The sequence below is a fragment of the Hemitrygon akajei genome, chromosome 5, assembly GCF_048418815.1.
Source record: "Hemitrygon akajei chromosome 5, sHemAka1.3, whole genome shotgun sequence".
NCBI lineage: Eukaryota > Metazoa > Chordata > Chondrichthyes > Myliobatiformes > Dasyatidae > Hemitrygon > Hemitrygon akajei.
Window position 1 is genome coordinate 26,224,423 of NC_133128.1, and position 14,938 is coordinate 26,239,360.

The following is a 14,938-nucleotide window of genomic DNA, read 5'->3' on the forward strand; positions in this document are numbered from 1 at the left end:
TACAGCAGCAATATAAAGATATATAAAAAATCTATAAACTACAAAAATAAATAAATAGTGAGGTGGTGTTCCTGGGTCCATGGACATTCAGAAATTGATGGCAAAGGGAGAAGAAGCTGTTTCTAAAATACTGTGTTTTAAACAAGGACAATTACCAATCAAAATCGAAATAAACTGCAGAGAGTTGTAAAATCAGTCAGCTTCGTCATCAGTACTAGCATCCAAGACTTCTTCAAGGAGCGGTACCTCAAGAAGGCAGCGCTCATCATTAAGGATCCCCACCACCCAGGACATGCCCTCTTCACATTGTTACCGTCAGAAGGAGGTACAGAAGCCTGAAGACACACACTCAGCAATTCAGAAACAGCTTCTTCCCTTCTGCCATCCAATTTCCAAATGGACATTTAACCCATGAGCACTACCTCACTACAGCTGAAGGGTCTCAGCCCAAAATATCAACTATACTCTTTTCCATAGATGCTGCCTGGCCTGCTGAGTTTCTCCAGCATTTTGAATGTATTGCTTGGATTTCCAGCATTTGCAGATTTTCTCTTGTTCGTGATTGGCTCACTACTTTTTTTTTCTGTTTTTGCCCTACCTATTTAATTTAACTATTTAATATTAATATAGTGTACATATATATACACTTACTGGAATTCCGTAAGACCATAGGATACATGAGCAGAATTAGGCCATTTGGTCCATCGAGACTGCTCCGCCATTTCATCACGGCTGATCCATTTCCCTCTCAGCCCCAGTCTCCTGCCTTCTCCCCAAATCCCTTCATGCCCTGACCAATCAAGAATCTATCAACAGTATTTTTCAATATTCATCATCTAATGCATTGTACTGCTGCCGCTAAGTGAACAAATTTCACAACGTACAAGTATGCCGATGATATTAAACCTGATTCTGAACAATGGATATAGACAATATCAATATTTAGTGATCCTTCGAATACTCTATCCACGCCCTGTTTACTCCTATCAGGTTCTCCACTCCCCTTGACCTCTTCAGTTTCCTGTGTTCCATGGAAAATAAACCTAAGGTTATTGTTGAAGGTTAAGTTGAAAGGGTGACATGAAATAAATGAGAAGACTCTTGTCTAAAATAGAAACTTATAAGCACCTCAAACCAAATGGCTTCTTTCTGTGTAAACTGATACTAACTCTATGAACCATCATCTCTCCTTCTAGTCACAAATAAGTATTCTTCAATAGGTTTCAATAGATACACTTAATGCCAGAGAAATGTATACAATATACATCCTGAAATTCTTTTTCTGCGCAGACATCCACGAAAACAAATGAGTGCCGCAAAGAATGAATGACAGTTAAAGCGTTAGAACTCCAAAGCCCCCCAACACCCCCTCCCAAGCACAAGCAGCAGCAAAGCAATGACCCCCTCCTCACCCCCTCCAGCAAAAGAAGCATCAGCACCCTCTACTGAGTGCTCAAACGTGCAGCAAAGCATCAATTCTTTAATGATTACTTACATTTATATTTCCATCGTCAGTCTTCTCCCAATAAAATACATAGTAAATAAGATCCCGATAATTTAATCGAATGGATCTTTCATCCTCACGGACTGGATCTTTAATGCTGACGTGTAACACGCCTGCCTCTGACTGCACTGTAACTGTTGGAGGACCAATCACAGCTTGAAAAAGAAGAGGAAGATTTTTTTTACAATTTGAACATTTTAGTGTAGACTTCAATAACATTCACTGTATAGTACTAAAAAAAAAAGTTCAACTCTCAGCTATTAGTTTTAACTACTTTTCTTCCTATTTTCTCTTTACTTTGCCACTCATCCCTGAAGATAGCAATTCATGCTGAGGTTACAGTCCCAAGTGTCCCAGCCAACTTTCTACACATGTGAAGGTTCACAAAACAATTTTGGCAGAGCTTTTTGTCTGTGGAGGAGGCTATAATCTGGGTATCATCCAGGTGAAGCTATTGCAAAACAATCTAGAGCCTGAATCTTAGGCTACAACACAATGGCAGCTTGGCAAGTTACTGCAGAGTACTGCGAACGCTGCCAGATTTTCACAAAAGCCAGCTTCCCCTCCCTCCCTTCTGTGGACCTCACTCAGACATTCTTTCTCCCCCCCCACCCCACCCCACTGGACAGAAGATAAAAAAGTCTGAAAAGTACACACCACCAGGCTTCTAACCCATTGCTATAATACTATTAAATGGTCCCCTTGACCTCACAATCTATCTCGCACCTTATTGTCTGCCTGCATTGCACTTTCTCTTATCAGTAACACCTGATTCTTCATTCAGTTATTGTTTTCCCAATCACTTTTATGAAATGATCTTTATGGATGGCATGCAAAGTAAAAGTTTTTCACTGGACCTCAGTACGTGTTACAATGATAAAGCAGTTTACCAATTTGCCATATCTCACATTGCACTGCAAATGATCAACACAGAAGTATTTTCAAACAGGCAGCAACACGGTGATATTTGCCGTGAGCTGTTAGGTTTACAGAGTGTGCACACCATTCATCCTGACCATGGCAAAACAGACCAGTGTTAAAACAGAGCACACTAGGGAAATAAGAAGATTGATATGACCATTGCCTCTATTGTGTGAAAAAAAATCGGCAATTCAAAGGTGTCACAGCTCATTTTGTATTTTTTTTTCTTAGGCCATTTCAAAGATGTTCAGTCACTGCCCTGGGGAGGTGGCACGGCAGCACAGTGATCAGTGAATCGCTTTACAGCTTGATTCGATTCCCGCCGCACTCTGTAAGGAGTCCGTACATTCTCCCTGTGACTGCGTGGGTTTCCTCCGGGTGTTCCAGTTTCCACCCTCATTCCAAAAGTGTACAGTTGGGGCTAGTAAGCTGTGGCCATGTGATGCTGGCACGGAAGTGTGAAGACACATCTGCCTGGCACAATCCTTGCTGATTTGACGTACATGTGAAAAATAAAACTAGTCTCATCTAATCTAATTAATAAATTGTAGATTCAAGTTCCTCTCTAGAGGCTTGAGCACAGAGACAGAAACTGACACCCTGACAGGACTGTGGGAATTTTACACTCATGCAGATATAATTTCATTTTGAGATGTTAAACAAAAGGATCATCCATTCCCTCAGATGACACCAAATGTTCCCCTAGTTCCTTCTTGAAAATCAGCAAGGGAAGTCTGCCAAGTGCTTTTCTTAAAAGGAATCAGATTTTCTAGGAAGCTTCATATAAGGCCATAAGGCAGAGGAGCAAAACAAGCATTTCAGCCCAACAAGTCTGCCCTACCTTTTAATCGCAACTCACACCCTGGTAGGGTCTCCTTCAAGTCACACATCATTCTCATTTGAAAATACACTGCCGGTCATCCCTTGTCACAGGGCCTACATCCAGGAATTCTCTACCCAACAGTAGTGGGAATAGCTCCACGTGCCTTGCTCCATACAAGTTGGTTGCCTTGTTTTCCCACACTTAAACTGAACCCACACATCAAAATACTGTGGGTTTGAGAGGGAAATCGTTCAGCCATGATGAAATGGCAGAACAGACTCGATGGGTTGAATGGCCTAATTCTGCTCCTATGGTCTTAGGATATTCCTCTCTGCACCTTGTGGCACATCCGGCGACAACCTTGCCATTTCTTTAGCATTTTTTTACAAGGCTGAGTTGTTAGCTTGATGTTCAGACCAGCACAGATGGAAAGCGTGCAAGGAGCTGGCCGGATTTGAACCCGGGACCTCTCGCCTCAAAGTCTGGTGCTGATGCCACTATGCTACTATAAACGCAATCATGAAGGGCCTTCGATAAGTGCTATTTTTAAACAACGGCAGCTACAATTCATTTATGGATCCAAACAATGCTCCATTCAGGATGCCATATCATTTAGACACCACAAGATTCTACAAGATTTTAAATAATTTCAGGGTAATGGAGTCAGGAGAGCATGACTAATATTTATAAATCTCTTACTGTCTTTATATGGATAAAAGGGCTCTATTTCAACCCATTCTGATGTTGCACCTTCCTGCTCCGTTCTCACTCTTAGATGATACTTTGCAAAGAAAGCAAGATTATCCATCAGATCGCATTCAGTCATGGGAGTGCGGGTGCAGTTCAATGCATCAGTCCAATTGTCCTTGGTCATTCTTTCAAAGCTCCTGAGAAAAGTAAAAACATTGCATTAAGATCATGTCCAAACTCAATATTCCCTTAATTTAATATTTTATAAAAAACAGCTAAATCAGAAATTGTGTTTCCAATGAGGCCAGACGGCTGTGAGCTCACGAGTTCACTGGAGACTAGAGGGATGAGGCATGGGTGTGTTTGTGAGTTAGGGAGGAAAGAGGGCTTGTTTTGTTTTGCTGCTGGTGTTGGTCTGCTGAACATTGTGGGCTGCTGGTTGTTAATGAAAAGAAAGTATTTCTTTGTATGTTTTGATGTACATGTGATAAACAATTCATCATTTAATACCATCATGGCTGACCTTTTATGTCAGTACCACTTTCCTGTGCAAAACCTCACATCCCTTAACATCTGAAAACACAGTGATCTGTATTGATTCAGGTGACTAGAGTGAAGACACTTTCTTAAGTACTTCCCAAATGAAGCAGTTTGTTTCTCATTTCAGTCATGAATGGCTAACCCTTTCCTTTGAGACTGTTACCTCTGGTTCCAGACATCCCCTGAAAATCAACTCCTCATCTTTTCTGTCAGGGCCAAGGATCTAAACTCAAGGGAGAAACACCTCGCAAAATCTGTTATGTTTTGTAACTCCACAACGTAAAACTAATTGAAGGAAAAACATGGAGCCGGGAATAACAGGGCCCCAAACAGTCCTTCCAGGTGAGGCAACACTTCACTTGTGAGTCTGTTGGGGTCATCTATTGCATCCGGTGCTCCCGGTGCGGCCTCCTCTACATCAGCGAGACCCGAAGCAGATTGGGGGACCGCTTTGTCGAGCACCTCCGCTCCGTCCGCCACAACAGACAGGATCTCCCGGTTGCCACCCACTTCAACTCTGCTTCACATTCCCATTCGGATATGTCCATACATGGCCTCCTCTACTGCCATGAAGTGGCCAAACTCAGGCTGGAGGAGCAACACCTCATATACCGTCTGGGTAGTCTCCAGCCCCTTGGCATGAACATTGAATTCTCCAACTTCCAGTAATTCCCTCCCTCTCACTTCATCCATCCCAGTTTCACTCTGCCTCCTCCTCCGGCTGCCTATCACCTCTCTCATGATTCTGCCTTCTTCTAGTACACAGTGCTTTCACCTTACATTCCTTCTTCACCTTTCCTGCCTACCCCCCGCTACCCCTCCCCCACCCCTTGATCTTTCCTCTGATTGGTTTTTAACCTGACACCCACCAGCCTTCTCCTTTCCACCCTCCCCCCACCTTCTTTATAGGGCCCCTGCCCCCACCCTCTTCAGTCCTGACGAAGGGTCTCGGCCCGAAACGTTGACTGCTCGTTTCCACGGATGCTGCCCGACCTGCTGAGTTCCTCCAGCTTGTTGTACATGTTGCTGGGAATAAATGTATATGTTTCGTTTTTTCTTTAGTGAGCCGTGTACTTATAATGAGGTGGCGTGATGACGTAAGCCATTCATGTACTTTTACATTCAACCTGTAATAAATTATTTAAACAAAGAATACTTAATCAATATCTAATATTTCCCATATATTATTGGCAAATACATTGGATAGGCACATGGATGTAAGGAAGATGGAGGGATATGGACATGCTGTAGATAGGTGGGATTAATGTTTGGGCATTTTTGATTTGCTTTCTAGCTGGTTTGTGGGCTGAATGGCCTGTTCCTGTGCTGTACTGTTCTATGTATTAAAATATTAAATACACAACAAAATCCCCAATGGACTAGTTTATTATGGAGCCAAGCACAAAATATTAATCACAAGTTCCTCAAATGTTATGAAGTTTTTAGTTTCACCATTCACTTATTATGGTTGTGTACTGTAAACAATTGTACTATACACCCTGATCTAAAAGATTTAGTATGTGTGCAATTTATCAAGAACAATATAAGTGTCTGCCTTTTTCAATGGAAGAATAACAGGTCATTATTCATTTAAGAAAGGGATCATGCGTTTCATCACAGCCAAGAAGACTCATCAGGTGTGGTCAAAAGGTCAGTAGACTTTTCCTCAGAAGCTTGACTGAATGGCCAAACTGACCACACAGAAGACTGGTAGAGAACCAGCTGTCAGGTTTCTTAGAACTGAACTACTGAGTTCCCTTGAGAAAAACTCTGTGGAAATCCCCCAGTGTGTATGTGCAAGGACCGTGATCTCTCAGTTTAGTCCCATGTTAATGAGTGAAAGAATAGGAGTGGAACAACAGTCGATGTGTGCCTGCAGATACTCTGTAGGAGTTTGAATATTAAATCCCTGGAGCTCTGAGCAGGTTCCGTAGCAGGACTGACATGTTTAATATGGAATGTCTGCACATCAGAACATCTGTTTATTCAATCAGAGATGATAAATTTTGGTTAAACAATTCCTGAAATCATCCTTGTCAACCTCCTCTTGACTTTCTTTAATGACATCACAGTCTTTCCAAGATATGGAGATCAAAACTGGAAGCCATAGAAAGGGTGCAGAGGAGATTTACAAGGATGTTGCCTGGATTGGGGATCATGCCTTATGAGAATAGGTTGAGTGAACTCAGCCTTTTCTCCTTGGAGCAATAGAGGATGAGAGGTGACCTGATAGAGGTGTTCAAGTTAACGAAAGGCATTGATCATGTGGATAGTCAGAGGCATTTCCCCAGGGCTGAAATGGCTAGCATGAGAGGGCATAGTTTTAAGGTACTTGGAAGTAGGTACAGAGGAGATGTCAGGGGTAATTTTTTTTTACGCAGAGAGTGGTGAGTGTGTGGAATGGGCTGCCGGCGACAGTGGTGGAGGCAGAAACGATAGGGTCTTTTAAGAGACTCCTGGATATGTATATGGAGTTTAGAAAAATAGAGGGCTATGGGTAAAGCCTAGGTAGTTCTAAGGTAAGGACATGTTCAGCACAGCTCTGTGGGCCGAAGGGCCTGTATTGTGCTGTAGGTTTTCTATATGTTTCTATAATAGGCAAAGATGACACACCAGCATCAGGTTTAGCACATGTTCAGCAGGACACTGAATAATTATAGCTCTTTTGGGCCATCAGCCCGAACACTCACAGGAGCACTCCCTGTATTTTAACCTCACGTTCTATTGGTCAGCATTGATTCCTGCCCTTCCATATGCTTCTGATGCAAGGCACTAGGGTAATCTATCTATTGCCACTGCAAAACCCTCCAAAGTGACAGGAAGGTAAGTTAACCAACATCAACGTATTTTCCCAGGCCGACATTGCCAGCATTGAATTCAGCTCCATTGGACAGGCCATGTCATCTACATTCCTGGCATCAGGTTCCTAACCTTCTACTCTGAGTGTTACAAGGTGGACAGTGAGAAAGATCCAAGTATGTTCTCACAGCAAAGAAGAAGCTTATATGTCAGCACTCAGAACCTGGAGGCTTCTAGTCTGGGCTACGTGCAGAAGACTAGCTTAAACACCAGATATAATGCATCATCTACCAAATCATCTCCAGATGCCACCAGGCAGCTCAGTTCCCCATTGGTGGTACCACTGCTAAAACAGAGTGAAAGCACTTCATTCTGATCCTGAAAAACTGCCTGCAGGAAGCGACCAGAAAAAGCCTATATGCTCTGCTAGGTAACATAATAGTGGGAACATCCAGTCTTTCAACAGTGCCTGGTAATAAACTGCAAAGAGGAGGCAGATGAAAGCACCTCGCATTATTTAACTGTAAATAATATGGATTTAGGGTTTGAAAACGGGTGCCGACGTTTGCTTTACCATCCCACTGTATTGTTAACCATTACTGTATGCTTATTATCACTAATAAAAGTAGTTTCAATAGCAATACCCCAGCTAGAGACCATTTTACTTTCCTTACCCTTGAAATTGTACAGAATAGGTCACCGGACTGAGTTGAAGAGCATCTGCATCCCATGTCATAACATGTTTTAAGTTATAAGAAACAATCTTTATGTTTCTTGGAGCCGATACTAAACAGAGAAAGCAAATATTAGAAGTTATTAGGAAGAGAAAATAAAAATATTTTATTTTTCCAATATGGCAAGTGATTTCTCTTTAGTTGTTAACCTTGAACTCACATAAGCACATCCATTGTTAGATGCTTCATCTCAGTAAAAGACAATGGAACTGTGAATACAATCAATAACTAACACTTCCATGCATCAAGCATATGACCAAAGACAATCTTATTTTAATATATAGCCATATACTTTAATAAAAAGTCAATTTGCAATGCAAAATAATTTAGGTTAGAAATGTAAATTGGAAAGTAGAAGGTCTACAGCACTGGGGCCTCCTCACGAATCCATGCAACCACTTATTATTTAACATGGCTGGCGCAAGTCACACATGCATCCACAGTAAGGGATGTAGGGTTGTGGCCTAGTCTAGTCATGCACATTCCCACTGATAAAAAAAACCCGATTCTCCTGCAAGACACAAGCTTGGGATTAAAGGATAAGACAAAAGCAAACAACAGTTACTTGAGGAACAAACTTATGTGCTAGTGTCAAGCAGTAGATTCTATTTCTACAATTTCAGTTTGTACGTCCACTGTGGGAGAGGGGTACAATGGGAGCAATGTAAGACATCGCTCAGCAAATACTTGAGATCTGCACCAGCAGAAACCAGGGGTGGTAGTAGGGGCAAATACATTAGGAGCACTAGATAGAAAAATGGAAGGATATGTAGGAGGAAAAAGTTAGATTGACCTGACAGTAGGTTGAAAGTCGGCACAACATTGTGGACTGAAGGGCCTGTACTCTGCTGCCAAGTTCTAAGTCCTTAAGCTGAAAGTGTTATAATCAGTTTGGATGATACTTTATTGTATTGTGAAGCTAAGCTAATAGTAACACAGCAGCATCTTCAGGCAACTGTGTAAATGGAATTTCTATAAGGAAAATAACTGCATTCCTTCTATTCTCTGGAAGTGACATGGCTGCTGCTTAAGGTATCTACTTTTTATTTCTTGCACTTGGTAATTTACAATAGAATTACGGATCCATTCAATGGAGTTTGTATGAACAGATGCTCTGCCACAGCTAAAGGATATTTTGGACAAGACCTCAAAATAGTCTGATTAGGAAATTTGGAGGTTTTTTTCCTCCCTGTCAACAGACACTATAGTAAGTGGCTGCATTTTCTGAACTACTCCCAGACCTCTCAAGGAGGACTTCCGCAAAAAGTGCTTGAGGAATTCTGTAGATCAGGCAGCACCTATGGAGGGGAATGCAGAGTCAGTGTTTCAAGCCAAGGCCCTTCCAGTATTTGCAGAATCTCTTTTGCCAAGGAGGGCCCTGCTTACAGAGGAACGTTATCAGGCTGCAGTTCCACTTTGTAGTTTTGCCTTTGTTGTATCCAGCGCCAAGCTGCCACGCAACTTTAATCTATTGCCTTCTGCTGCGTTTGATCAGCCAATAATCCATGATTTAGATTCAGCTAAGTATGTAACTTTCCTTCCCAAAGTCAACCAGATGTTCCTTTTTTTTGCCATCCACTATTTCGGGTACTAGGTTTTCTTTCTCAATTTAGTTCCAGTGTCTCAGTTACAGTAGTCGGGCTGTGAATTAATCTCTATAAGTCTGAGTCTGTGGTCATTAGATTCAGTAACAAAATACCAAACAGTCCTTGAAAACAGTCGTGTCTGGGATAGGAATAGAAATGAGTGCTCATGCAACACAATGACATCCTAACATTTGAATACTGGCCTGACTAAATAAAAGATACATTCCCCTCTACATGTTGAGTATAAAAAGCAAAACCACTTGGAAAACAGCTTAGCAAACAAAATTTGTCATGTGCTTATCTGTCCTACCTGCTTCAACCCAGTTTGAAGTTTCACTTCCATGTTCTGCTCTCACTCTTAGGTCATAGGGTGCATCGAGAGCGAGGCTCTCCAACTCGCATTCTGTCTCCATGATCCGCACGCAGTTCTGTGCAGCTCTCCACATTCGGTTCTCTCCTCTTTCAAAAGACCTGAAGCCCAGATTGCAAAAAAAAAAACAGCAATTAAAATAAATGATACTCTGAAATTAGGACAAAACCTGTGCAAAACAGGAAGTTATAAGCTGGGCCAAACAATTATTCAGAGGCAGTGTTTAAAAAATCATTCTGCATAAGATCCCATTTAGTTAGGGCAAAAGTATAGTTCTATGTGCTCTGCTTTAGGCAGGATATCAGGATCATAGAGTGGACCTAGAGAGAGAGAAAAAAAAATCACTGAAACTTGGGCCTTAGGGGAACAGCAAGTAGAACTGCAGCTTCATGGCTCTGCTGATCCAGGTTCAATTCCGACCTTGGGTAGTTGGTTACATGGGGTTTCCTCACTGTCACATTGGCGGCTCTGGACTCCTCCAATATTCCAGATCGAGTGGATTGCCAGGTTAAATGGCCACTGTAAATTGACCTTAATGTATAGTGGTATTGGTAGAGTGCGGGACAATGTGGATGCAAGTGGGACTGGAGTAAATTGGTGCTTGATAGTCAGTGGGTGGAAAAGAAATAGAAGCACGTTGTGTGTCAAGCGTTCTTTTCTTTAAGTTTCAAATGTTTTTTGTTCTTATATATACAATACAAAGGTAAAGATAGAGATAAGCTTTATTTGTCATATGTACATCAAACATACAGTGAAATGTGTTGTTTGCACCAAATGACATAAGCAGGGATTGTGCTGGGGGCAGCCTGCAAATGTCACCATGCTTCCAGCACGCCCACAGCTTACTGACCCTAACTATACTGTACGTCTTTTAGAATGTGGGAGGAAACCGGAACACCTGGAAAAAACCGACATGGTCATAGGGAGAACATAAAATCTCTGTACGGAGAGCGTCAGGAATCAAACCCTGAATGGTGATCTCCGGTGCTGTAAAAGCGATTGCGCTAGTTGAGATACTAACAAAGATCTTTAACTCTTTGCTGGTCACAGCTGTGAGGACCACCTAATCTATTTATTGTAGAGATACAACATTGAACAGGTCCAATGAGTGGGCCGACCAGCAGCCCACCTACACTAGGAGTCCTACAAGGTATTTGTCTTCATTAGCTGTGGCACAAAATATAAGGACAAGAGAGGATATGGTACAACTTTATAAAATGCTGTATAAGCCACACCTGAAGTATTGTACGGTTCTGGTTGGCATATTAAAGGAAAAATTATGATCACACTGGCAAGAGTGCTGAGGGAACATTGGGATAAAGCATTTCAGTTATGTGAGGTTGCACAAAATGTAGAACAGTACAGCATAGGAACAGGCAACAGGCTCTTCAGCTGACAATTTTGTGCCAGACCAATTAAATTAGTATTCAAATGACCAACTAAATGAATCCCTTCTGCTGACACAATGTCCATATCCTTCCATTTTCATCACATTAACGAGCCTACTTAAATATCACCTAACAGTCCCTACACATCTGTCTCTACCACTATCTAGGCACCACATTCCAGCCATTCATCATTCTCTGCGTAGAACACTTGGCCCTCACTTCTCCTTTGAACTTCGCCCTCTCACCTTAAATGCATGCCCTCTGGTATGAGACACGCCAGTCATTGAATAAGCTAGATCTATGCTTCTTGAAGCAAAGGACACTGAGGGAAAGTTGAAGGATGGAGACAGAGTCGTAGAACACTACAGCACAGAAATAGGCCCTTTGGCTCATCTAGTCTGTGCTGGACCAGTAGTCCAGTCCCATCGACTTGCATCCAGACCATAGCCTTCATAAACGCGCCCCCCCATCCCTCTCCCTATCCAACTTGCTCAAGTGTTGAAATGGACCCCGCATCCACCACTTGCACTGACTTCATCAACATTCCTGATAACTTCCTGGAAAAACTCCAAGATTGGCTAGACACGACTTACCACATACAAAGCAATGTTGACTTTTCCTAATCAGTCTCTGTCTATCCAAATACTTATACATCCAGTCTCAGAATACCTTCTAATAACTTTCCCACTACTGATGTCAGCCTCACCAGCCTATTCTTAAAGACTTTCTTAAACATTAGAACAACAGTAGCTATCCTCCAATCCTCTGCACTTCACCCATGTCTAAGGATGTTTTAAATATCTCTGTTAGGGCCCCTGCAATTTCTGCACTTACCTCCCACAAAGTCAGAGGGAACACATTGTCACGCCCTGGGGATTTATCCACTCCAATTTGCCATAGGACACAAACACCTCCACCTCTGTAATCTGTATAGGGTCCAAGACCTCACTACTGCATTTCCCCACATCTGCAGACTCTGTATCCATCTCCCAAGTAAATACAAATGCAAAAAAATCCATTTAAGATCTCTCCCATCTCCTTCAGCTGAGCTCCATGCATAGATGACCATTCTGATCTTCCAGAGGATCAATTTTGTTCCTTGCTATCCTTTCGCTCTTAATATATCTGTAGAAGCCCTTAGAATGCTCCTTCTCCTTGTCTGTTAGAGCAACCTCATGTCTTCTTTTAACCCTCCCGATTTGTTTCTTAAGTGTTCTCTTACATTTCTTATACTCCTCAAGTACTCCATTTGTTCCTGCCTGCATATACCTGCTATGCTTCTCCTTCTTTTTCTTAACCAGGGCATCAAGATCTCTCAAAAGCAAGGTTTCCTGAACCTGTTGTCCTTGCCTTTTATTCCGACAGGAAGATACAAACACAGCCGTCTCAAAAATTCTCTTTTGAATGGCTCCCAGCTATCAATTACACCTTTGCCGGAAAACAACCTGTCCCAATCCACACTTGCCAGATCCTTTCTGATACCATCACAATTAGCCCTTCTCCAATTAAGAATCTCAACCCAAAGACCAGACCTATCCTTTTCCATAATTACCTTCAAACGAATGGCATTATGGTCACTAGATACAAAGTGTTCCCCTACTCAAACTTCTGACACCTGCTCTGCCTCATTCCCTTATAGGAGATCTAGTATTGCATACTCTGTCACTGGACTTCTATGTACTGATTAAGTAAGCTTCCCTGAAATCACTTGACAAACTCTATCCCTTCTAGGTTGGGGAATCCCAGTCAATATGTGGAAAGTTAAAATCATCTACGATCACAACCTCATATTTCTTGCAAAAGTCTGCGTTCCCTCTAGAAATTTGCTCCTCTAAATCCCGCAGATTGTCAAGTGGTCTATAATATAATCCCATTCACGTGGTTTCACCTTTTTTATTCCTCAGTTCTACCCATAAAGCCTCATTTGACAAGCTCTCCGGTCTGTCCTGTCTGAGCACTGCTGTGACATTTTCCTGACCAGTAATGCCAACCCCCCTTTAATTCCTCCCACTCTATCATGTCTAGACCAACGGAACCCCAAAACATCGAGCTGCCAGTCCTGTTCCTCCTGTAACCAAGTCTCACTAATGGCTACAATGTCATAATTCCACATGCTGATTCATTACCTAAGCTCATCCACCCTTCCTTCATTACTTCTGCAGCTCAGAACATTAGTCCCACTATGCTTGACCATTTGAGTCCTGACTTTGTATGTCAGCTTAACAACATCTTTCTCCACACGCTGGTGAAGAAGGACACTGATAAAAGGTTGTATATGGTGACATGTATGTACTTCGATAATAATTTTACTTTGAACTTTTACTAGTCCAATGCACTCCGAACACACTTCCCTCATTCTCTCCACTTTAAACTTAAGCTAATTCAGCACTATGCTGCCAAAATCTTAACTTGCACCAACTCCCATTCACCGGCCTCTCTTGCACTTGATAAGTGGTTAAGCAATGTCCTGATTTTAAGATTCACACTTTTGTTTTCAAACTTCCTCTTTAGCCTTTCTCTTCCTTATCTGCGCAAGTTCCTCAGGCCCTAACAATGTCTATAACCTCTGCACACCACTCCTGGTGAGAAATGGCAAAAATAAATTAGTGAATATAGCTTTAGTGACCAAGATCCTATGCTCAAAAATTCCCTTCCTAAACTTCTCTGGGTCTCTTTACTCCCTTAAGATTCCACTTAAAACCACTCTTAACAAGCTTTGGACATTCCCTTCTTTCTCAGTATCAAGCTGATATGAAGGAGTCTGAGACTTTTGTTATATTAGAGGAGCTAGCAATTTGTTACTGCTATAGTTTTTGGCAGTTGGCATAGATTACCCAACAGGAACTTTGGAGGACTGCCAACAAGGAAGTCCTACACTTGACTGATGCTGGCTTTTCAAACAAACCAGGCAAATGAAGTTCTGGGAAATACAATTGTAGACCACATACAGACAAGGTTGTGTAAGCCTTGGCATGAGATCAGAAAAAAATAACATGCAAGATTCCTACAAATACTTCGACTTGCTAATCATGGCCATAGTTCCAACTAACTAAAAATGAGAAGTCATTCATTTCAATGCAAAAAAAAGAGTAGAAAAGAGGAGTAGTTTTTAAAATGGTGAGAGACTGATGTGTTTCAGAGGGAGCTAGATGTCTCTGTATACCAGTCTCAGAATATTAACATGAAGGTTCAGCAAGCAATTAGGAAGAAAAACAGAATTCTGGCTCATTTTATAAGATGACATGTGCACAAGAAATAAAGACGTCTTACTCCAAAAACATAAGCTCCAGGTTCAAACTTCAAGGCACATTTATTATCAAAGTATGTATACATTATGCAACCTTGAGATTCATCTCCTTACAGACAGCCACAAAACAAGGAAACCCCAAAAGAACCCCTAATAATAAAGTCAATTACAGTAAGTATATATGTATATTAAACAGTAAAATTAAAAACAGTGTAGGAACAGAAATAATACAGTATATATATAGCTAAAGTACTTTTGCATAGTACTGTAGTAATTTTATCTATTGCACTGTACTGCTGCCACAAAGAAACAAACTTCACAGCACACTTAAAAAAA

At 41.6% G+C, this 14,938-nt stretch overlaps 1 protein-coding gene across 1 annotated transcript in view; it reads right to left on the reverse strand.

Moving 5' to 3' along the window:
* The window catches only part of LOC140727565 (interleukin-10 receptor subunit beta-like), a 66,382-nt gene that overhangs the window by 12,788 nt on the left and 38,656 nt on the right, over positions 1-14,938 (reverse strand). Inside the window, exons 3-6 of the mRNA XM_073045053.1 lie at positions 9,908-10,068; positions 7,952-8,063; positions 3,948-4,135; positions 1,496-1,659 (exon numbers count right to left, since the gene is read on the reverse strand). Of these exons, the coding sequence (XP_072901154.1) occupies positions 1,496-1,659; positions 3,948-4,135; positions 7,952-8,063; positions 9,908-10,068 (625 nt within the window). The remainder of the gene's footprint in view (positions 1-1,495; positions 1,660-3,947; positions 4,136-7,951; positions 8,064-9,907; positions 10,069-14,938) is intronic.